Source organism: Rhinoderma darwinii, chromosome 1 (assembly GCF_050947455.1).
Source record: "Rhinoderma darwinii isolate aRhiDar2 chromosome 1, aRhiDar2.hap1, whole genome shotgun sequence".
NCBI lineage: Eukaryota > Metazoa > Chordata > Amphibia > Anura > Rhinodermatidae > Rhinoderma > Rhinoderma darwinii.
Window position 1 is genome coordinate 92,526,243 of NC_134687.1, and position 24,297 is coordinate 92,550,539.

A 24,297-nucleotide genomic window follows, 5' to 3' on the forward strand; every position below is an offset into this window, starting at 1 on the left:
GGGTGTCGGCTGTATATTACAGCCGACACCCCGCTGTAACAACCAGGAATGGAGCTAGCCTCCAATCCGGACAATTATCCCCTTAGATGCAGCGATCAAAAGCGATTGCTGCATCTAGGTGGTTTCTAGCAAGTCGTTACCCGTGATGGTTGCCATGGCCGCGGGTGTTAGCTGTTTGTCACAGCTGACATCCTGCTCTAACGGCCAGGACCGGAGCTAGGCTCTCATCCGGCCGATTAACCCCTTAGATGCAGTGATCAAAAGTGATCGCTGCATCTGGGTGGTTAGATCGCACCCGAAGCCCAACAATGGCCTCCTAGTACGGAAGCCTATTAGGCCCCACCGGGAGTCGAAGCCTAGCAGGCTTGCTGTCAGTGAATAGCTGACAGCTCTAATACACTGCACTATGTAGGTAGTGCAGTGCATTAGAATAGCGATCAGAGCTTAAGTTAATAAAAATGCTGTAATAAATTAAAAAAAATAAACGTTTCACGTTAAAAAAAACAATAACCGCTTTTTCCCCATACAAAGTTTTTATTACAGGAAAAAACATGAAAAAAAAAGTACACATGTGGTATCACTGCATCCGTAACGACACGAACTATAAAAAATATCTCGCTATTTTACCTGCACTGTGAACACCGTAAAAAAAAATTTAAAAACATTCCAGAATTGCTGTTTTTTAGTCAAAAACAATAAAACAAACTGATCTAAAAGTTGCATCTACCCAAAATTATACCATTAAAAACTACAGCCCGTCCCGCAAAAAACAAGTTTTCCCACAGATTTTTTGACGGTAAAATATAAAAGTTTTGGCTCTCAGAATATGGCGACACAAGAAATAAAATTATTTGAAACAAAAGTCATTTTATTATGCAGACAGCTGCAAAGCATAAAAAAACGATATACATATGGTATTGCCGTAATGGTGTCGACCCGCAGGATAAAGTAAAATTGTCATTTATAGCGCATGGTGAACACCGTAAAAAAAAAAAAAGAATAAAAAACATTGTCAGCATTGCTGGTTTCTGGTCACCTTGCTTGCCAAAAAATGAAATAAAAAGTGATCAAAAAAATCGCATGTACCCCAAAATGGTACCAATGAAAACTACAGATTGTCCCGCAACAAATAAGCCCTCACACAGCTCCGGTGGAGAAAAAATAAAGTTCTGGCTCGCAGAATATGGCTACGCAAAATGTGCAGAGCGATCCAAAAGCGGATAAGATTTTTTATTGATTAGTGTGACACTGGCCCCACATCTGTGGATTATTATTTATTTACCGCATTATTATACCCTCTTATTATGCCCTGATGTTCTCCGCACAGATTACATATCTGTGGGACTTAAACACAGCACAGCGTGATCTCGCGAGATCACGCTGTGCTGTGTGAGTAAGTCCTACAGAAACTTTACCGAAGCGTCGGGAGTGTGAATAGACATCGCATCCTGGCTGGAGGCAATGTCTATTCACTCTCAAAACACTTCGGTAAAGTTAACGCGGGAGTATGTGACAGAACAGCGTGATCTCGCGAGATCACGCTGTGCTGCGAGTACAGCTAAAAATTAATGAAGAGAAGTGTATGATGCTGATTGGTCAGGGTCATACACTTCTCTTTACAACGCCCAGTTGGTAAAAAGGTAAAAAACGCCCAGTTGTCTATTAAGAAACTAATTAGCATAAATTGTTCATAACTTGCTCAAAAATTATCGTTTTTCAAAATAAAAACCACTGTTGTTATCTACATTACAGCGCCGATCAGATTATATAGGAGATAAGGCACTGATAATCTGGTGACAGAGCCTCTTTGAAAGTGCCCTATAACTAAATGTATAGCAGGAAAGTTTCCATTCTTCTCAATGAGCAGAAAGTAATGAATGACATAACCTGTATAAGTGTTGATTTCATTGTATATTGGAATGAACCCTTCAGTTACTGCTTAGGAAACAGCGCCATGCAGTTCAATGAATTATTGTTCCCTCAGTTAAATGATACTTGATTAAAGCGTTTGCTTTCACCACGTCTCTAATATATACCCTCAGGCAGTGACATGCTAACAATTTCTGAAAGCTACACAGACCCGTAAACAGAAATCCACTTCAGTAGTAATAGATTTCAAGGGTTCTCAGTGAGTGAGAGAATACACAAGCAGGCCAAGCAAAGTGATTTAAGTCATATACCAAGCATTCCTCTTGATGGATCCTTCCAGCCGAACACACGTCCACTCTCAGGGTCTTCTGCTGCAAAACACTTTGTGAAATGGACACTCTGAATAGCTCATTAAACAGTATAGACTCCGCAGCAAGGTATACTTTGGTCCTAAAGAGGCAGCTGGTGTCATTTGATGATGGGAGAATTGCAACCCGGATATAGCTGTATAGTGGGGAAAAAAGTGGTTAAGTTAGTATTCATTGTATTCTTTAAACAGTCCTACTCCATTCGTCTCCTTTTTTCTAGGACAATATACCACCATACTCAACTGCTTAAAGTGTAGCTAAATGTTTGACAAACTTCTGACATGTCATAGTGACATGTCAGGCGTTTGGATTGGTGGGGGTCCGAGAACCGAGACCCCCACCAATAGCTAGAACTAAGCAGCTGAAGTGCTCGTGTGAGCGCTCAGCCGCTTCGTGTCTGTTCGGCTTTTTACGGAAATAAATGTATCAGTGTACAGACTCAATACAAAGTCTATGAGCCCGTACTCAGATACATCGGCTTTCCGGAAAAGCATGTCACTATGACATGTCAGAAGTTTGACAAACGTTTAGCTACACTTTAAAGTATTAAAAGAGGTTTACTGAGATAAAAAAAAAAACTCTTACATAATCTTACAAATTATCCTCCTTTCCCTGGTCAAGGTGAGCTATGTCACTTTCTACACATCACATGACTTGGGCCATAATTCGCTGCAATGACGTTTCGTTCATAGTGACGAAACTTCCCATGGGAGACGTACTATATTAGGAAAAATGTTTTAAGAAATATCTTTTTCACATGACAATGTCCATCCTTGTATTGTACGTCCATTATTGCATATAACATGACCATTAAGACAATGTGAATGTTAATGGGGGAGTCCTTGCTGTCGTCCAAACAATTGTTCAGGCAACAGCTATCTAAATATTATGGTCAGCTATAGTACCCTTTATCACATGTTTGCTATGTGTTATGTTTTATGTCACTTATCTCCTGGAAAACAATAGGATATTACAGATTCAGTCGAGGTCCATGTTTCTACTGACATCTATTTAGGTGATGAATGTTAGATCAGTGGGGGTCCAACCCCTAAGACCCCCACCGATCGATAGGACTAAGCACCCCAGTCTCTTATCCCTACCCACCAGCATGTACGCAGTGGGGAAAAGCTGTATGGCGTGTTGGCTGTGCTACATACAACTCTATGGGAAGTACAGAAAAAGCCAAATGAGTCCAAATAAAAAACACACACACAAACAATACACATAAAGGTCTTTAACCCCTTAACGACCAAGGACGAAAATGAACGTCGTGGTCGGCTGCTAGTTCCCGCACCATGACGTTCATTTTCGTCCGCATTTCAAACTGTCACTCTGTGTAAACACAGAGTGACAGACCCGCGCTGACAGCTGTCCTAGACAGCTGAGACATCAGTCTTGCCGGACAGCGGACCATCGCCGCTGATTTCGGCAGTTAACCCCTTAAGTGCGGCGACGGATTGCAGTCGCCGCATTTAAGTGGTTTGAAGCACATCAGCAGCCCCCACGAAGTGATCGTGGGGGCTACCGATGCTTGTCACGGCAATCGGAGGTCAGATAATGACCTCCGGGTTGCCATGCATGGAAGCCTCGGAGGAACAGCCTCCGGCCGTTCCTCCTCTGCTTCCTGTCAGTGTGACAGTCACGTCACAATGACAGTTGGAGTACATTACACTACGTGTGTAGTGTAATGTACTCTAGCAGCGATCAAAGCTGCAAGACTAAGTGTCCCCTAGTGGGACAAGTAAAAAAAGTAAAAAAAAGTAATAAAAATGTTTTAAAAAAAGTGTAAAAATAAAAGTTATAAGTTCTATAAACACTAAATGCTTTTTTTCCTATAATAAGACTTTTATTATAGAAAAAAAATGAACACGTTAAAAAAGTACACATATTTGGTATCACCGCGTTCGTAACGACCCCAACTATAAAACTATAATGTTGTTTTTCCCGCACGATGAACACCCCAAAAAAAATCAATAAAAAACTACGACAGAATCGCAATTTTTTGGGTCACCACCCCTCCCAAAATAAATAAAAAGTGATCAAAAAGTCGCATGTACCCGAAAATAATACCAATAAAAACTTCTATCCGTCCCGCAAAAAACAAGCCCTTACACCGCTTTTTTGACTAAAAAATTAAAAAATTATGGCTCTCAGAATATGGTGACACAGAAATTTTTTTTTTTATAAATAAGTCATTTTATTGCGCAAACGCTAAAAAAAAGGACCAAACCTATATACATATGGTATCGCCGTAATCGTACCGACCCGCAGAATAAAGTAAAAATGTCATTTATAGCGTACGGTGAGCGCCGCAAAAAGAAAACCTAAAAAACGGTGTCAGAATTCCTGTTTTTTGCTCAGGATTGCAAAAAAATTTAATAAAAAGTGATCAAAAAAAATCGCATGTACCCCAAAATGGTACCAATGAAAACTACAGATTGTCCCACAACAAATAAGCCTTCACACCACTCTATTGATGGAAAAATAAAAAAGTTATGGCTCTTGGAAAGCGGGGAGGGAAAATCTAAAATATGAAAGCAAAAAATGGATCAGTCCTGAAAGGGTTAATTCATTTCTAATGAAAAAACGTATGACCACATGTTGGGTATTTCCGTACTCGGGAGAAATTGCTTTATAAAAAAATGGTTGTTTTTTCCCTCCTTTATCCCTTGTGAAAATGAGAAAATGCAACATTTTAGTGGAAAAAATGTTGATATTAATTTTCGCGCCCTAATTCTAATAAACTCTGCAAAAGACCCTTAGGTGTAAATGCTCACTATACCCCTAGAAAAATTCCTTGAAGGTTTTTCCAAAATGGGGTCACTTTTGGTGGGTTTCCACTGTTTTGGTCCCTCCAGTGCATTGCAAATGCGACATGGCACCGAAAACCATTCCAGCAAAATCATAAATCCAAATGGCGCTCCTTCCCTTCTGAGCCCTGCTGTGGGTCCAAACAGCAGTTTATTACCACATATGGGGTATTGTCGTAATCGGGAGACATTGCTTTACAAATGTTGGGGTGCATTTTCTTCGTTATTCCTTGTAAATAATAAAAATTTCTATGTTGTTTCAGAAAAAAAGTACATTTTAATTCTTACAGACTAATTTCAATATATTTAGCGAAAAACCTGTGTGGTCAAAATGCTAACTATACCACTAGATAAATACCTTAAGGGGTCTAGTTTTCGAAATGGGGTCGTTTATGGGGAGTTTCTATCGTTCTGGCAGCTCAAAGCTTCTCCAAATGTACAGTGGGGCCTAAAACATTTTCAAGCAAAATATGAGTCCTGAAAGCCTCCGGGTGTTCCCTTCCTTTGGGGCCCTGCCGTGTGTCCAAACAACGCATTAGGGCCACAATGTGGGTATTTTTGAAAACAGGAGAAAGAGGGTGATAGATTTTGGGGTGTGTTTCTTCATTTTCACGGTCGCTTTATAAAGAAATCGGTCTTCAAACTAATACTTTTATGAAAAAAGTGACATTATTATTTTTTTCACCGGATATGCATTAAATTTAGAAAAGAACTGTGGGGTCAAAACACTTACTATACACCTAAATAATTACGTTATGGGGTCTAGTTTTCTAAATGGGGTCGTTTATGGGGAGTTTCTATCGTTCTGGCAGCTCAAAGCCTCTCCAAATGTACAGTGGGGCCTAAAACATTTTCAAGCAAAATATGAGTCCTGAAAGTCTCCGGGTGCTCCCTTCCTTTTGGGTCCTGCCGTGTGTCCAGGCAGCGCATTAGGGCCACAATGTTGGTATTTTTGAAAACAGGAGAAACAGGGTGATAGATTCTTTGGTGTGTTTCTTCATTCTCATGGTCGCTTTACAAAGAAATTGGTCTTCAAACTGATACTTTTATGAAAAAAAGTGAAATTATTTTTTTTTTCACCTGCTATGTATTAAATTTAGCAAAAAACTGTGGGGTCAAAATACTTACTATACCCTTAGGTAAATACCTTAAGGGGTCTAGTTTTCTAAATGGGGTCATTTGTGGGGGTTTCCATCACTCTGAGACCTATGAGCCTCTGAAAACCTGGCTTGGTGCAGGAAAACAAAATGTACTTCAAAATTTAAAAAATTATTATTCAATTTGTAAGTCCTCTAAATTGCTGAAAATTTATTTTATTTTTTCAAAAGTGCTGCCAAAATGGAGTAAAGAGATAGAAATATATATTTAATTAAAAAAATTGTACAGTATGTATGTACATATGTGACATATTGCAGTTAAAAATAGGGGAAAATGGTAATTTTTACAAAATTTCTTCCATTTTTCTATTTTTTAATTAATTTCCGCAAATCGTATCAGTCTACTTTTACCACTAAAATAAAGTACAACATGTGACGAAAAAACAATGTCAGAATTACTTGGATATTCAAAACTTTCACAGAGTTATTCTCTGATAAAGTCAGACATACCAGATTTGACAAATCTGGCTTGGTCATTAAGGTACAAACATGCCCGGTCATTAAGGGGTTAAAGAGGCTCTGTCACCACATTATAAGTGCCCTATCTCCTACATAATGTGATCGGCGCTGTAATGTAGATAACAGCAGTGGTTTTTATTTTGAAAAACTATCATTTTTGAGCAAGTTATGAGCTAGTTTAGATTTATGCTAATGAGTTTCTCAATGGACAACTGGGCGTGTTTTTACTTTTTACCAACTGGGTGTTGTACAGAGGAGTGTATGACGCTGACCAATCAGTGTCATACACTTCTCATTGTTCCAGCCCAGAATGATCCACAGCACAGCGTGATTGTGCAGTGAAAGAAGTAAACACGCCCAGTTGCTAAAAACACAATACACGCCCAGTTGGAAATAAGAGAAAACACGCCCAGTTGCTAAAAACACAATACACGCCCAGTTGGAAATAAGAGAAAACACGCCCAGTTGTCCATTAGAAAGGCTCATTTGCATAAATATAAAATAGCTCATAACTTGGCCAAAAATGATCGTTTTTCAAAAAAAACAAAACAAGTTACTGTTATCTACATTGCAGCGCCAATCACATGCAATAGGAGATAGGGATTTGATAATCTGGTGATAGAGCCTCTTTAAAGGAACAGTGTCACCAAAAAAAATTTTTTAATATGTTAAAGATGTTAGTGCTTTATTAAAAACGTTTGGATTCATTTGTGTGTTTGTGTGTTACTTTTTTTTATTTTTACACTTTTTCTTCCCTATGGGGGCTGCCATTTTTTTTTCCATTTCTGTATGTGTCGATTAACAACACATACAGACATGGAATACGGCAGCTCCAGTCCCATAGGGACTGCGAACGGGGCCCGTTCCATCCACTTTCGTGTACGCCGCTGTGTGGGAACGGCGCATGCGCCGCTCCCACACAGTTCAATTTGAAATGCTCGCCGTCCGGCGCCATTTTCCTGTGGACCGGAAGTCGCGGCCGGACAGTAAGATTACTACTTCCGGTCGCGGCTTCCGGACTTGTGCACATGGAGCAGCGGCAGCAGACGGAGCGGATGGACAGGAGGGAGCGGCGGCGACTGGAGCAGGTAAGTTATTTCTATGTATGTTCGTGTTTCAGTGTGTTTACTACTGTATGTTAACCTTCTACACTCTGTGTTAGCTCAAAAAATGGCGACACACAGTGTAGGAGGTTAGACCGTTCAAACCCCTCGTTTATCCCGGCACTAGCCAGGATAAAGGAGGGGGAGATTCTGAGAGCTCACTAGAGCGAGGGATTTTTACCCAATTTTGCAGCATAAAGCAATGTGGTTGCTTTACCACATGCAATGCTGCAATTTTGGGAATGGCTCCATCTAGTGACCAGTGCTGGGAAATATTATAAATTGAATCCAATTTATAATATTTCCTGACTCGTGAAAAAAATATAAAAAATTAGAACAATGTTTAATCACCTATACACTAACTGTTTAATTAAAAAAAAAAAAAACATGTTTTGCTGGCAACACATTCCCTTTAAATGTCTGATGGGTTCAAATGAAGTGGTATAATTTGTTAAACATTTCCTGTGGATCCCTGGATATTGTACACACAGAGAAAAGTAGGTAAAATCTAAACATCTGTGCTTGATACAGGTTGTTATCATAGCAATGCTCTCACAGCCGCACAAATAGAGATGTGGTTGAGAAATGTAAATGTCGTTTTCAGTTACTATTACTTTTATATGCTTTTAAGTGCTTACAAGACTTTTAATCCTCAAGAAAAGAAAAAAAAAGCATGTGTAGCTGCAATCAAGAAAGGCAATACTAAGATGAAAGAGATAAATCAGACATCAACCATAACAGCAGTCTCCATTGTATATGCTTTCTACCCTTTGAACTTAGATATCCAATGAAACACAAAGCACTTAGTACTTGAGAGGATTTTTTTCCTTCAACTCTGCTCATGAAGGGAACTCTCTTTCTCTTTTCCTGAAGGTTGTTGAAGAAGTAGTCAAAGTGGGCAGATGCCGCCTCTACAGTCAAACTGCGATCTGAATGACTGATAAATTAGATTATTAACTTTTTGTGGTCCTGGTGGGTTAAAAACCTCTTGACTAATGATGACCATTAATGAATACGTGCTTAGCTGCGCTTTATGCCACCCTTGGATGAGAACACTGGATCTGAATGTCCTTATGCAGATCCAGAATTGTCACTCACACAGAGATGACGTGCCAGAGACCTTTTCATACGTATCCACCACTTCTGGACCTGGGATTGTTAGGGTATGTGCACACACACTAATTACGTCCGTAATTGACGGACGTATTTCGGCCACAAGTCCCGGACCGAACACAGTGCAGGGAGCCGGGCTCCTAGCATCATACTTATGTACGATGCTAGGAGTCCCTGCCTCTCCGTGGAACTACTGTCCCGTACTGAAAACATGATTACAGTACGGGACAGTTGTCCTGCAGCGAGGCAGGGACTCCTAGCATCGTACATAAGTATGATGCTAGGAGCCCGGCTCCCTGCACTGTGTTCGGTCCGGGACTTGTGGCCGAAATACGTCCGTCAATTACGGACGTAATTAGTGTGTGTGCACATACCCTTACTCTAACTACAACGACATATCTGCTGAAAACTCCTTTAGTTCCTTTAGGACGGGGACAATTTTGGTCTTAAGGACAAGACATATGTTTTGATTTTGCCTCTTTGCATTCCGACAGGCACAGCTTATTTATTTTTTGTTAGACATAGCTGTATGAGCAGGGGCGTTGCTAGGGTCTTAAAAGATCAGGGGGACAAGCCCCGAGGCATATATCGTATTTTGCGGACTATAAGACGCACTGGACCATAAGACGCAGCCATAAATTGTAGCATAAAATAGGAGAAAAAAAAAGGTTTTGCCTTAAACTGTACATTTCCTGGGTGAAATTGAGACAATAGGGTACCACAATGCCCCAATACAATGCCAGCCACAGTGCCCCATGACAATGTCAGACACAGAAATACAAGATATTGGCAGCTATAGCGCTCTCACCCTCCCCTGAACTCACCAGACGTAAGAGGTGTGGAGAGGCAGTGGTTAATGGTGTTGAATCTGCTCTTCTTGCTGCTCTGTACATAGGAGGGGGAGTGGCTAGAAGGTCCTTGCAGATCAGTACCTGCATAGATTTACTGTGCTGTGTGTACTAATGTCTGTGTTATTTGCTCACTGAACAGTCAGATTTGACAGAACTCTGTGTGTAAGATGTTACTGTTCAGTGAGCAGATAACACAGAGATATTTTACACACAGCACAGGACATGCAGCTTCCAGTACACTGCACTGCAAGGACCTTTGAAGCTCCGAGCTCAGTCTCCTGCTCCTGGCATCTGTTTGCCTTCAGGAGATAAGACGCAGCAGAAGATTACAGCACTGATTCGAAGATAAAAACTGCATCTTATAGTCCAAAAAATACGGTATTTTTTACATATATATCGGAGATAGCATATCTATAAGACTAAGGGCCTGTTCACATCAGCGTTGCCCTTTTGTTGAGGGATCCGTCTGAGGTTTCCGTCAGGTTACGCCCCTCAATGGAAAGGCAAAAGGAAAACCTTAGCTTCCGTTTCCATCACCATTGATCTCAATGGTGACAGAAACGTTGTTAATGGTTTCCGTTGGTCACCTTTGTGACAGGGTTCCGTTGTTTTGACGGAACCAATAGCGCAGACTGCAGACTTAGATACAGGGCCCATCAGACAGGATCAGACATGGGCCATGTATCCAAGAATAGCATGTGGTACAGGGTCCATGTGTGACACGGTCTGTTAGACCCTGTATCTAAGCTTACCACAAGGCAGGCTTAGATACAGGACCCCAGCCAACCGTAACGTTACACTTACCTCCAGCTCCGGGTGCAGCGGATGTCACAACACCATCTAGCGTAGTAACTACATCTGAGGCGCACAGCGTCGTGACGCGAGAAGATGTGAGGACTTCTGCTGCGCTCAGGAAAGATAATGGGTATGTGTCGTTACTATAACAGGGGCCTGTATTTTTTATTACATAGGCCCCAGTTACTATAGTAACTTTTACAGATGCGGTGCAATTGCGACCCGAATGTGGAAGTTCACGGGGATCCAGGGCTTTGGCCAGGAAGGCCCAGTGCTAGCGATGCCCCTGTGTAGGAGGCTATACGTAGGTGCAATTTTGGGTACATATGCATTAGCGTTTAATTTATATATATATTTGTCAAAAATTCAGAATTTTTTTTTTTCCTTTATGCAATACACCGATCATTGTCAATAATGTTTTACATTTATTGTACATATGGTTAGGGTTGTGAGGATACCAAATATGCCTATATTATTTTATGTGTTATGGTTTCAATTTTAAAGTTTATTTTTTGTAAAAAAAAAATGTGCATATGTGTCTTTAGTTTTTTAACATTACTTTATTTTTTAACTATAATGTACTAGCATATATCTATATGCCAGTACATTAGACTGTGTACTGACAGTACACAGACAGTTGTTAGGCCATATATAAGTATGCCCTCAATAGAGCCTGGACTGTCTGCCCATACAAGGTATGGGAATTCCTGTGACGCAATCAAAGGGGAGGTCCTGCAGTCTCTCCTTTAATATGCCGCGTTGATCGCTAATCCCGGCATATAAAGGGATAAATGACAGAGATTAGAGGTTTTTCTGATCTCCATGTTAGAGTGGGGTTGGGGCTGTGGCTGTGTGTTACAGCAACTGCGCCGTGCATGATCGCAAGGCTAATGCCTGCTGCTCATGACGAGCGTACAAAACATGGGTCGGCAAGCAGTAATAACCAGCTTAAGTAAGCAAAATAATAATATAAATTTGTCAATGAGGCATTAAGAAAGGTTGCTTACATGGTTATCTACTCATTATAAAATGGTCAAACCCAAATGATAGGCACCTAGTAAAAGTCAGAAGAGCTTTGTTACTTCGTTCTATGGGGACACCCTGCAGACTACACACAAGATTATACTTACACTCTGGAGCCGTACTGGACTCGGGAAGGATGGTTCCTCGCCTCTCCAATAATGATCACAAAGCTGGAATTTCCTGGATCATATCTAAAGAAATAAGAACATGAACTCCTGAATTTTACAGACCATAAAACATCAAAGCCCAAATTTTTATATTAGGCTAATTCAGTGCTCCCTAAACTGTAAGGTGGGCTTCACTGGTGATGTGCCCACCTATTCCTGGTGAGGGGCAGCTGAGGGCGGGGGGGCAGTTTGACAGAATTGATCATAAGCTGTGCAGTTCATTGTCTGCAGCAATCTTTGGTATAGCGACATAATTGACTCACATTTTGCTTATTTTACTCTAACCCTAGGTTCACGCGATCAATGAAAGATGAATTGAAATACAATTTTAGCATGGACTTTAATAACTAATAGTGAGGCCCTGGTGTAACTATGTTCTATCTGGGTCTGGGTGCCAGGAGAAAAAGGTTGAAAAGTCCTGGTCTAACTGGTAGAAAGATAATTTTGTGTAGATTCTAACGTCTATAAGTGTTCAGACAATTATTATCATGATTCAGATTTAAGGGAAAGAGAAGATTTTGTTGAACACAAAAGCTTAAAGAGGTTCTGTCACCACATTATAAGTGCCCTATTTTGTACATGATGTGATCGGCGCTGTAATGTAGGTAACAGCAGTGTTTTTTATTTAGAAAAATGATCTATTTTCACCAAGTTATGACCTATTTTAGCTTTATGCTAATTACTTTCTTAATAGACAACTTGGCGTGTTTTAATTTTGAACAAGTCGGCGTTGTGGAGAGAAGTGTATGACGCTGACCAATCAGTGACCAATCAGCGTCATACACTTCTCTCCATTCATTTACTCTGCACATAGTGATCCTGCGTTGTTCACTATGTGCAGTCATATACTCACCCATTAACTTTACTGAAGTGTCCTGACAATGAATAGACATCACCTCCAGCCAGGACGTGATGTCTATTCACAATCCCGACACTTCGGTAACGTTTGTTTGTGACTTACTCACACAGCACATGGAGATCACGCTGTAAATGACCGCTTACAGCGTGATCTCGCGAGATTACGCTTGTTGCGCTGTAAGTCACACACAAACGTTACCAAAGTGTCGGGATTGTGAATAGACATCGCGTCCTGGCTGGAGGTGATGTCTATTTACTGTCAAGACACTTCAGTAAAGTTAATGTGTGAGTAAGTGGCTGCACATAGTGAACAACGCAAGATCACTATGTGCAGAGTAAATGAATGGAGAGAAGTGTATGACGCCGATTGGTCAGCGTCATACACTTCTCTCCACAACGCGCACTTGGTCAAAAGTAAAAACACGCCCAGTTGTGTATTAAGAAAGTCATTAGCATAAATCTAAAATAGGTCATAACTTGGTGAAAATAGATCGTTTTTCGAAATAAAAAACACTGCTGTTATCTACATTACAGCGCCGATCACATTATGTAGAAGATAGGGCACTTATAATGTGGTGACAGAGCCTCTTTAAAACAATCCTATATGCTTCCAGTAACATCTGTTAAAATAATACAGATTTATTCTCAAACGAGGAATGAGAATTCCGGAAGATTGTAAAACTCACCTCAGAGTTAACTGTACTTCAGCTGCCCCAAGCATTGGATAATCTTCTGTAAATGCAGCATCTTCACAAGGCCTGGCAAACAAATACAGAATGCCATAAAATTAAAACAAACATGCAACCAAAGAACCTAAGTTCTTGTTCACACAAAATACTTTTCACACAGTTTCCGATGCGTTTTTCGCGTCAGAATGAATTTTGTCACTAACAAGACTCTCATTGATGTCAATGGGAAACCGCCCAGTTGTTTAGACAGCGCGGAATATTCAGCGTGCTGAACAGCAAACTGACTAACTGAATAAAAGGAAGCGACATGTTTCAGCGAAAACAGCGTGTGAATCCACAAGCAGATTGTCCCCATTGAATGGGGATAATCTCTGTGCGGAAAACTCGTCTGTAAAGTGCTAAACTGCAGCAGAATCCAAAAGGCCAGCCACGGATTTCTGCAGCGGAAGATCGGCAGAATACACGTCGGATTTTTCCACTAGAAAAATCTGTTAGGTGAACATACCTTTAAATTATCCGTTCCAATTTACAAATATCAATTAGGAGATGAACTTCCAGCTGCCAGTGACTAGTAGCTGGAAAATCAATGGCAGAGCTCCCATAACAGATATCTAATATACCTTATCTGAGGTTTTACCAAGAAAGAGGTTTTGTAATTAGCTTTCCTTATTTTCTGGAATAAATAAAAAAAAATCTTAATAAAAACTATGAATAATATAAATGTTGATGAAACCTTATCAAGATCACGGATCAAAGGGCATGTCCTTAAAAGTTGTCTTGAAATACTTACATGTCAAATTGAGTGAGAAAGACGGCTTCTTAGGGAAAGATAGGCAAGAGCAGTCATCAAATACACTGACATTGACGTTAACACTTACGGCTTTATGCATGCTTCATATACACCACTATCACCAGCAACAGACTCGTCCGAAACTGCAGCAGAAACGCAAGCCGCCTTTCCTTCCTGGATGTCACCAGCAGACTTTCTTGAAAAGTCAACATCTGTGTAAAAAAATACATAAAATAAATAAATAAGCCAGATTTTAAGATATTAGCCAGCTTAAAGGGTCACGATCATTTAATTTTTACAATCGAACTCCAGATTTGTAGAATGATAACTTCCACATATAGAATATTTACAAATTCTGGCTCAGTACCTACTTTATTTTACTCTCTATCCGGCATTGCTACGTGGCATTCTCCTAGTAAACAAATCCTTTTTGTTGCATATAAAATTTGCCATATAAAATGTATAGACCGTACTGGGTAGCAGTATATACAGACTTCTTCCTCTCCTTCCCAGTGTGCGCACTCCCGTAGTACTGTCTGTGGCAGTATTGGGAGTGCTGACTTTACGTGCAAAGGTTTCTGGGTACGGAGGGCACCGGCATCCGTACACAATGTACTAGCAGATGCTGGAGAGCCATGCAGGTAGGGGCAAAGGGCGCATAGACGAGGTCAAAACAGCAGAAAAATGGGAAGACAAGGTAATAAGCACGCGCGCGCGCGCACACACACACACACACACACACACACACACACACACTTTACTGCAAAGCTTCTAACACCATAAGAGTCCTTGTTTTATGGAGGTGGCGGAATGATAGTTACACTTTAGACTTGCCTAACTCAGAATTACAGATGAACATGTTGTAAAGGAAAACCTTGGATTTGCATCAAAGGAGTAACCAAAGTCTGGCCTAAAGGGCAACTTGGGCGGACACACTCTTGCACACACAATTCTTGACTGGAACACTAAGTCACTCCTAAGTTACAGATGACAAACTTTGGTTGCAATCAATGGGAACTGGGAATTTGTGTAACTTGAATTATACAGAAGTCTCATCACAATATTTGCATGCCTTCCAACAGTCCCATTTTTCATGGGAATTTCCCACAAAGTGGACTACATAAGGGACAGGCTTATGCAGATTAGTACAAAAAGAAGCATTTCTGTTCTATTTTGGAGGCATTTCTTATTGGAGCAGTGGCAGGGCTCAAAATCACTCAATTTGGTATTCAAATGTTAAAAGGTATGTATTTAGTTGCCTGATCTGTCCATGTCCAGGAGTGCTTAACTAAAATCTTTTGATAGCTCTATCCAATACACAAACGAAGGCCCTGTTCACACCTACGTTCGGCATTCCTTTGTTCTCCTCCATCAGAGGAGCAGTACAACGAAACTGCCGGAAGCGCAGGTTCCATTGAACAAAGGAGACTGCCGGCGCCCGCCCGATGGAACCCATTGACTTTATTGGGTTCCGTCAGGGCGTCCATGGTTTTACTGGAAACACTAGCACTGTATTTTTGGCGGAATATGCGACAGAGTCCCCTAATGGAGCCTCCAACGCACATGTGAATTAGGTTGGTTGTTTTTAAGTATGAAGAAACACCTCATTACATCTTGGAAACATTTTGAAAAACATGGAAACTAATAGTGTTAGAACATATTTTAGTATTACTATTTTAAACTGTTTTGGGAGTAGAGCAACTTCCTTTCAAATCCTCTTTACACCATTAAAAGGGATTCTCATTTTATTTGAAAACACAAACACTCAAAAAACCTCCCCGTTGGTTACATCTACACTTGTCAAAGGAACCCTTTATTTTCCCAATAACTGTATTCCACCATGTGCTGCACCTCGTTACTTTTCATCTGTAACCCACATTCACAGGCTGGTCCCCCGCAGTGTGCCAAAAGCCTTTATTTAAAGACGCAATTCTGACATTCCAAGCGGGGCTTTCATCCACCAGCGAGAAAGTATGTTGAAATGCACTGTGCTCCCATGTGAGCACAGCCCTTACATCTTGTTAAGATGTTTAAAGTTCCCTGGCTTTAGATTACCGATTTGATTGCTGTATGTCTTTTTTAAGGTATAACAGAAGAATGCTGATTTTTCTCCCTTTTAATGATAAAGAAGCATTTTTATATTTTCCAGTGTGATGGGCTGAAGGTGGTGACATGATTTATTGATTACCCACAGGAATAGATTTAGCCATTTTGAAACTCTGGCAATGACAGACACGGACTCCGGGAGGACTTCACAGTCACTCGGACACATCTTACTAGCAGGAGCCTGTGTTCCATTAATGGCAGGAAAGGAGGATTGTAATAGCTCTAAGAATGGGACACACGTGTGAACCAAACATTGTATTCTTAGTACACCCATATAAGGGCCTGTTCACATCAGCGTTCGCTTTCCATTCCGGGGTTCCTTCGGAGGTTTCCATCGGGTGAACCCCGCAACGGAAAGTGAAACTGAAACCATAGCTTCCGTCACCATTGATATCAATGGTGACGGAAACATTGCTAATGGTTTCCATTCGTCACCATTCCGGCATGTTTCCGTTTTAACGACGGGATCAATAGCGGAGTCGACTCCGCTATTGATTCCATCGGAAAACCGGAAGCCTGCCAGAATGGTGACGAACGAAAACCATTAGCGATGTTTCCATCACCATTGATATGAATGGTGACTGAAACGGAAGCTGTGGTTTCACTTTCCGTTGCGGGGTTCACCCGACGGAAACCTCCAACGGAACCCCGGAACGGAAAGCGAACGCTGATGTGAACAGGCCCTTATATGTAGCCGAGTCAGGGGATTCAGAAACCATTTGCTACAATGTTTATAGCATGAGGAATAAATTCACCCAGCCTGATCTATAGATAGGAGACACCCCGCACATCCAACTGCCTTGACAGCACCAGACAATGAATCTAAGTAGGCAATGCCCAGTGTTAAAGAAGCAAAAAAATAAATGCATTTATGCATAAATCATGCTAAATCACCAGCAATATTCTGGCAGTGTCCTTTGGTTCTTCCCAGCTCAGTTGCATCTATACCTTTTGAAACTTTTCATTATGGGCAGCTGTGTCATGTGATCCCCAGTCTGACCACCAGAATAGACCATACTCTCATGTGTAGACAGGATGTCAGTCTCTCCTGTGTGGCTGACTTCCCGTGAGCCACAGGATTGCATAATCACCAATCAAATCTCTCCTGGCAGCTCTGAGACCCCTGCCCACCTAGCTCCACTCTCCTTGTTCCCATGTATGCTCCCAATGCATATAGCGCTGTTGAAGAAATGATTAGTGCCCTCTCTAAAGGACCAGGAGTGCAGTGATATGATATAATATAATATGTGAGTCAATACAATGATTAGCTGCAGAGTTATAAACCTCCCCTGACTGTCTATACCAGTGGCCCCCAACCTTTTTTGCCTTGAGAGCTAGAATTAGCACTGAGAGAGGGTCACGAGACATGTCCAACGCAAAAAGATCGTAAAAAGCCACATAGCCAATATAAAACTTTATTTTCCGTAAACAAAGACATGAGGGCTTGAATTGGCGGGACGAGATTTTAATTGCAACATTTGGTGATACATAAATCTTTTACCAACTTTTTTGGGGAGAATGAAAAACCGCAATTCCGCAAGTTGTTTTTTTGAGCTTCAAAGTTACGGTATTCACAGTATTGTATAAATAACATGATAACTTTATTCTCCAGGTTAGTATAATTATGGCGATACCAAATTTACAAAGTTGTTCTTTGATTTACTACTTTTGCACGATTAAAACCCCCTTTTCCCAAAAATTATTTTTTGTTGTGTTGCCGCATATAAATGTTAATATGTTTTGCACGCGATTCCTCCTTTTTTTTTTTTTTACTGAGTAATCTTTGTGCAGTGTTTATTTTAATGTTCTAAATGTATAGTAAAAGTTTGTTATCCGTCCCCTCTCTCTTCAGCCTAATATGACGTTGGGCGTGGAGAGAGAGTGCTGCACGCTGGGAAGGACAGTTGCCGAGGCAACTGTCAGACACCCGGCAAGGATCGTGCCCTATTCTAATTAAATAGACAAGTACATAAAACTTGCTGGGCATCAGATGGTTGCCTCGGCGACTGTCCCGCTCAATTTGCAGCAGCATTTATCAATGCCCAATGTCAGATCAGGCTGAAGAGAAAGGCGACAGACAATCCCTTTAAGTTTTAATAAAGGAGCTTTTTTTTTTCTCTCGTAGATGAAAAACTATGCTTCCGCTATACTTGCCCTCCTCAAATATAAGCATGGCTCCTCACCCAACCTATTATCTGCCCTCCTCCATGTGTTTGTGACCTGCCCTCATCTGACTACACAACCTTACTGGACGAGAGTGTGGAGGAGTGCAGGTAATGGGTTTGGGGGAAGAGATAAGGATCCATACCATGCCATTATTGATGATGTACATACCAGCCATATAGTGGGGAGCTCAGCTTCCTAATCGCGTGTAGTGTAGGCAACGTTACACGCTGGAGGAGGAGGTAGCCATAGCAACATCACAGCATTTCTTGGTTCCTCCTCCTCTGTCTAACTGTCTGCTAAACCTCTGCAGATCTTCCATTCTAGCAGACAGTCCGCGAGCCACACAGAAAGGGCTTGAGGGCTACATGTGGCTCACAAGCCATGGGTTGGTGACCCCTGGTCTATACTATCTGTGTGAGCGGTGTGCAGATTCCAGTAAATTTCTATGAGATGCAGATTCACACTGCTCTCCCCTCTCTCCTGCCTGTAAGAGCTGATAAAGAGAAATCTATCACAAGCAGGAGGTAGGGGAGACAGGCTGAAGATGCATCACATAGGAATACACAAACTCTGCAGTTTGCAGTTAGGAAACAGAGCAAGTGCGAAAGGCATGATGGGAAATCTAGGCTGCATTAGGGGAACCATATCAGAGAGGAAGAAGGAACCAAGATGGCAGACAACCCATGAATGGCTGATCAACTGAAAAGAGAATGTACAAGAGAATCTACATTATTTTTTAATAATAAACTGTGCTGCACTTTGGCAAAAAAAAAAAAAATGTGAGAGACAGAGACACACTGCTGCCCATAGAAGTCTATAGAGAGGGGAGGAGGAGGAGAGTGAGAAAGATGCACACAGACGTGCTGCAGCTCATGGTAAGGGTATATTCACACGGCCTATTTTCAGACTTGAATTACGCCTGAAAAAACTGCTCTGATACGTCTGCAAACATCTGCCCATTGATTTCAATGGGTTTTACGATGTTCTGTGAAGACGAGGTGTATTTTTACGCGTCGCTGTCAAAAGACGGCGCATAAAAGAAGTGCATGTCACTTCTTGGGACGTAATTGGAGCCGTTTTTCATTGACTCCATTGAAAATTCAGCTCCAATTACGTCCGTAATGGACGCAGCGAAAAACGTGTGCACTTGTAAAACCGTCTGAAATTCAGGAGCTGTTTTCGCCTGAAAATAGCTCCCTAATTTCAGACGTATTTTGGGTTGCCGTGTGAACATACCCTAAGAGTTATGGTCTCACCTCAGTGCTCGATTCTAAGCTACATTGCTCATTACTGCTGTATAATCTCCTCCATGCTGCTGCAGGTTATATATATATTTATATGTGTGTGTGTGTGTGTGTGTGTGTGTGTGTGTGTGTGTGTGTGTGTGTGTGTGTGTGTGTGTGTGTGTGTGTGTGTGTGTGTTAGATAGAGATAGGAGAGCAGGATTCTCCTCTTCTCTGTGTGCAGTATAAAGAAGACATGATAGCAGTTAGGCTCTATACACTAGCTCAGAGACAACTGAGAATTAGAGAGCCTGCAGAGGGGAAAACTGTTTAAAAATGCGGAATACAAAAGTCATATAATGGTCAGAAATTATTCCTGAAGTACGCACATATGACAGCTTATTCAGAAAAGTCACCTGAAAAGTTAGGTAAGCTCTAAATAAATGACAGCATAGTTTGTACATGCTATGTAGACCACAAGACTCATGAGCTGCGTCTATCGCTGCTGATAACCGTTTTCTACCCATTTCACAGTATGGGGAAGAAGTTGTCACTCAGCGGCGCGAGTGGGGGGAGCCACAGTTCATGAATAGGCTCGGCTCTCATTGTGGGAAATAAACTGAGATTTCATGAAAACGTATTATTGCAAATTAAGTGACCCAGCAATGGAATCAGGGTCGTTGTCACTACTTTATGATTCCCTTTATGAGGCAATTGGCAGGATTGATTTGCCTCAACTATTTTTAGTGAAGATCCATTTACCTGGGTCTGCCATCAAGTAAAGGTCCGAGCTGAACACAAACAGAAAGGCTATATTCATACGGGTCAGATTTTGAATAGGCAATCCCAACCCGTGGATCTTGCGTTTGAAATCCGAGGCTTATCTGCCACACACGGCCCCCTGTAGACCGTGCCACGCACAGCCCCCCATAAACCTGCCACGCACAGCCCCCCAGTAGGCCGTGCCGCGCACAGCCCCACCAGTAGGCAGTTCCGCGCACAGCCCCCCCGTAGACAGCGCCACGCACAGCCCCTTGTAGACAGCACCACGCACAGCCCCGCGTAGACAGCACCACGCACAGCCCCGCGTAGACAGCACCACGCACAGCCCCCCCCGTAGACAGCACCACGCACAGCCCCCCGTAGACAGCACCACGCACAGCCCCCCCCCCGTAGACAGCACCACGCACAGCCCCCCCCCCGTAGACAGCGCCACGCACAGCCCCCCCCGTAGACAGCGCCACGCACAGCCCCCCCCCCCCGTAGACAGCGCCACGCACAGCCCCCTGTAGACAGCGCCACACATAGCCCCCCCTGTAGACAGCACCACACACAGCCCCCCCCCTGTAGACAGCGCCACACACAGCTCCCCGTAGACCTCGCCACACACGGCCCCCTGTAGACAGCGCCACACATAGCCCCCTGTAGACAGCGCCACACACAGCTCCCTGTAGACAGCGCACACACAGCTCCCTGTAGACAGCGCCACAAACAGCTCCCTGTAGACAGCGCCACACACAGCTCCCTGTAGACAGCGCCACACACAGCTCCCTGTAGACAGCGCCACACACAGCTCCCTGTAGACAGTGCCACACACAGACCCCTGTAGACAGTGCCACACACACAGACCCCTGTAGACAGTGCCGCCATCAATAGTGTCCCTAAAAACAAATAAAAAAAAGCTTGAACTCACCTAGCCCTGTTCCCACAACAAACAAGGCTGCACAGACTCCTCAGCCACGTTAGACCTGCAGCCTATGAGAGGCCAAGATGGAGCTCTTGCGTAGGCCGGCACGATGCGGTGACGTGATCATGCCAGCCTACACAGGGATCTTGTCCCAGCGTCTTATAGGCTGCAGTCCTAACGTGGCCTGTAGCCTGGTGAATGGCGGAACAGGGAGCTGATAGATCCCTGATTTGCCATAGTATTCAATTGTATTTGCGTCCTAAGAACACCGCTACAACTGAATGTGGCAGTTGCTCAGAGCTCCGCCAGGCGACGCCAAGTGGTTCAGACAACTGGCGTCCGCAGTATGACTGCGGTCTGCCAGTTGAGGACACTAGTTCTAGGATAATGAGTTGAATTTGATGCACTAGCATCTTTATTATATTGCTATTGCTGAATTATATTAGGAGTTCTCTTTGATAAACTTTATTGTTTAAGGAGGCTCTGTCACCATATTATAAGTGCCCTGTCTCCTACATAAGGAGATCGGCGCTATAATGTAGGTGACAGCAGTGCTTTTTATTTTTTTAAAAAACGATCTATTTTCACCACTTTATTAGCGATTTTAGATTTATGCTTTTACTATTGACCAAGTGGGCGTTGTACAGAGGAGTGTATGACTCTGACCAATCAGTGACCAATCAGCGTCATACACTTCTCTCCATTCATTTAAGCAGCGCATAGGGATCCTTTTAGATCAGTATGTGCTGTCTTATACTAACACATTAACGCTACTGAAGTGTTTAGACAATTGTAAACAGTCAGTAGGAAGACTCGTAGAGGGTAGGTATGTGCCACTGAGATCTCTTATCTCAGTGGTGTAAATCTCTGGGAAGTTCGTTGCTCAGCAAGGTTAGTTGGTGAGCAAGAGTTTTTTAGGCTGGATTCCAGGGTCTGGGATTTAGGAATGGCTGTAGAGATTCTGGGTGGGATGGCCATTCCCATACCTCCACTCCAGGTTTTGATTTCTAGAGGTTCTGAGTCTCAGCTGGCCCTGATTAAAAGGGAAGCTGACAGTGTGAAGAGAGAGAGAGTGAGGAGGAAGGAGGTTGTTATTCCTCCAGGGAGACTGCTATGACCGAAGCACCTAACAAAGGGGATTTGCACACTCAGGTGGTGGCTGCTACAGGGTGAGAACTTTAAAGATTGTTTTTCTACAAAGTTATATTGTTTTGTTGGTTGCTTTACCCAGTGGACGCAAACTCTGTACAAAAAGGATCTGTTTGTTTGGTGCAAATAAAAAGTACCCGCTGTGTCTGTTTTACCCTGTTTCCGTGTGCGTGACTGCCCAATACAGCAACCCGAGGGAGTCGCTAATAAAGTGGTGAAAATAGATTGTTTTTTTTTTATAAAAAGCACTGCTGTTACCTACATTATAGCGCCCATCTCCTTATGTAGGACACAGGGCACTTATATTGTGGTGACAGAGCCTCTTTAAGCTTCTTACTTTATAATATATTTAGTAGTCATTTAAAGAGAAACTTTCACCATACAGACCTCTATAAATGAGGACTTTTATTATAACACCTAAGTGTAATCTAGTTTGTGAAACGGCACCCAATAAGTGGCATCCCAAAATCTTCATTGGGGGCTGTAGGAGCATAGTCTATCTTCGAACTGAAAAGATAAGAGACCCTAATAGTTGGCGGGCAAAAAAAACTTTAAATTGTACCAAAAAAATTGCCAAAGGCAATGAAAGCCCGTTTTTTCCCCAACTACTTGAAAACGGTTTAAACTAATTTAAATAACTTTATTAAATACCAAAAAGGGACATACTACATGAAATGGAAAATTACAATGAGTTCTGTCAGATAGAGTGTGAGCACTGAAACATATAGCTATGGTTAGGTAGAGACCAGACCAAGTAGTTTCTCCTAGGTGTCAGCGACTAAATAATTTGATTAATCTTTTGTGACTGGCAGATGAAGTAACATTGAGATAAAAGACGTTTCCCCCCTGACATGTTGGTACAATTTTAGGCTAACTTCGAGACACATGTCCATCAATGTTCCACATATTTAAATTTGCCGTGCTGAAACTAAAACCTATAGAATTTCAGAAATTACAACAAACATGAATACTGACCTTTGCACTCGGACTGCATTCCTATATGAGCAACAATATTAACTATATATAAAACATGGATTGATATCTGTTTCTAGGGTTTGATTTTGGAGAAAGAACAAATGCTTTAATATAAATAACGTGTTTATACTGGACAGACAGCACGAAGGCCCGTCTTTATGTGCTGACCACTAGATGGCAGAGTGATACAGCAAACCGTTGCAAGTAAAAAGACCTGTTTTTTGTTTCCTTTTTTATTTTCCTGTGAAGACACAAATTATCCCAAATAAGCTGAAGTATTAAATTCACACTGCTTCTATGCAGTAGGGGGTCTTTTCAATGACAAATCAAGCTGCAATTTTTTTTCCGTCTCAAAGTGATACTGGTTTTCAAAACTGCTGCTTAGCAGGCGAGAAGCACTAACAGCCCAGTCTCCAAGAATGCTTTTGTTTCTATTTGCATAACACACGCCACGGCTATTCCTACTCTAATTACATCATTAGATGAGCAAATCGAAATGACGCACCTACATGATCTCAAAGGGGTTATTCCAAAAATCTTTTTCATACCAAAAGTCCAGAAATGCTGTTTTAACCCCTTAATGACCGCCCAACGTCTTGACAGCAGGTCCTTCGTCTACAGCGAAGTCTTTTGGCGCCGCTGTAGAAAAGGCTTATGAGTGCTCCAATGAGTGCTCATTCTCTAAGCAGGAGTGGTTACCAATAGCTCCTGAACTTAGAGGAGCCTGCTGAATACAGCTGGGATCGGAGGAAACTCAGACCCCAGCTGCTTAACCCACAGATGGATGTGGTCCATGACTGCGGCATGTGTAAATGGGACTCCCCTCCTCGACTTAGTGTCCGGAAACCTGGTGACGCGATCGGAGACTGGGGGAGCCCTCTGCAGTCAGCCCTGCTGTTAGGCTGCTATTAGGACTACATATAGTGTGCTCTGTGTCAT

The 24,297-nt window shown here is 42.2% G+C and overlaps 1 protein-coding gene across 1 annotated transcript in view; it reads right to left on the reverse strand.

The window, feature by feature from the left end:
• The window catches only part of WWC2 (WW and C2 domain containing 2), a 200,643-nt gene that overhangs the window by 52,348 nt on the left and 123,998 nt on the right, over nucleotides 1-24,297 (reverse strand). The window contains exons 12-15 of the mRNA XM_075860208.1: nucleotides 14,141-14,264; nucleotides 13,260-13,331; nucleotides 11,656-11,739; nucleotides 2,181-2,373 (exon numbers count right to left, since the gene is read on the reverse strand). Coding sequence (XP_075716323.1) covers nucleotides 2,181-2,373; nucleotides 11,656-11,739; nucleotides 13,260-13,331; nucleotides 14,141-14,264 — 473 coding nt within the window. The remainder of the gene's footprint in view (nucleotides 1-2,180; nucleotides 2,374-11,655; nucleotides 11,740-13,259; nucleotides 13,332-14,140; nucleotides 14,265-24,297) is intronic.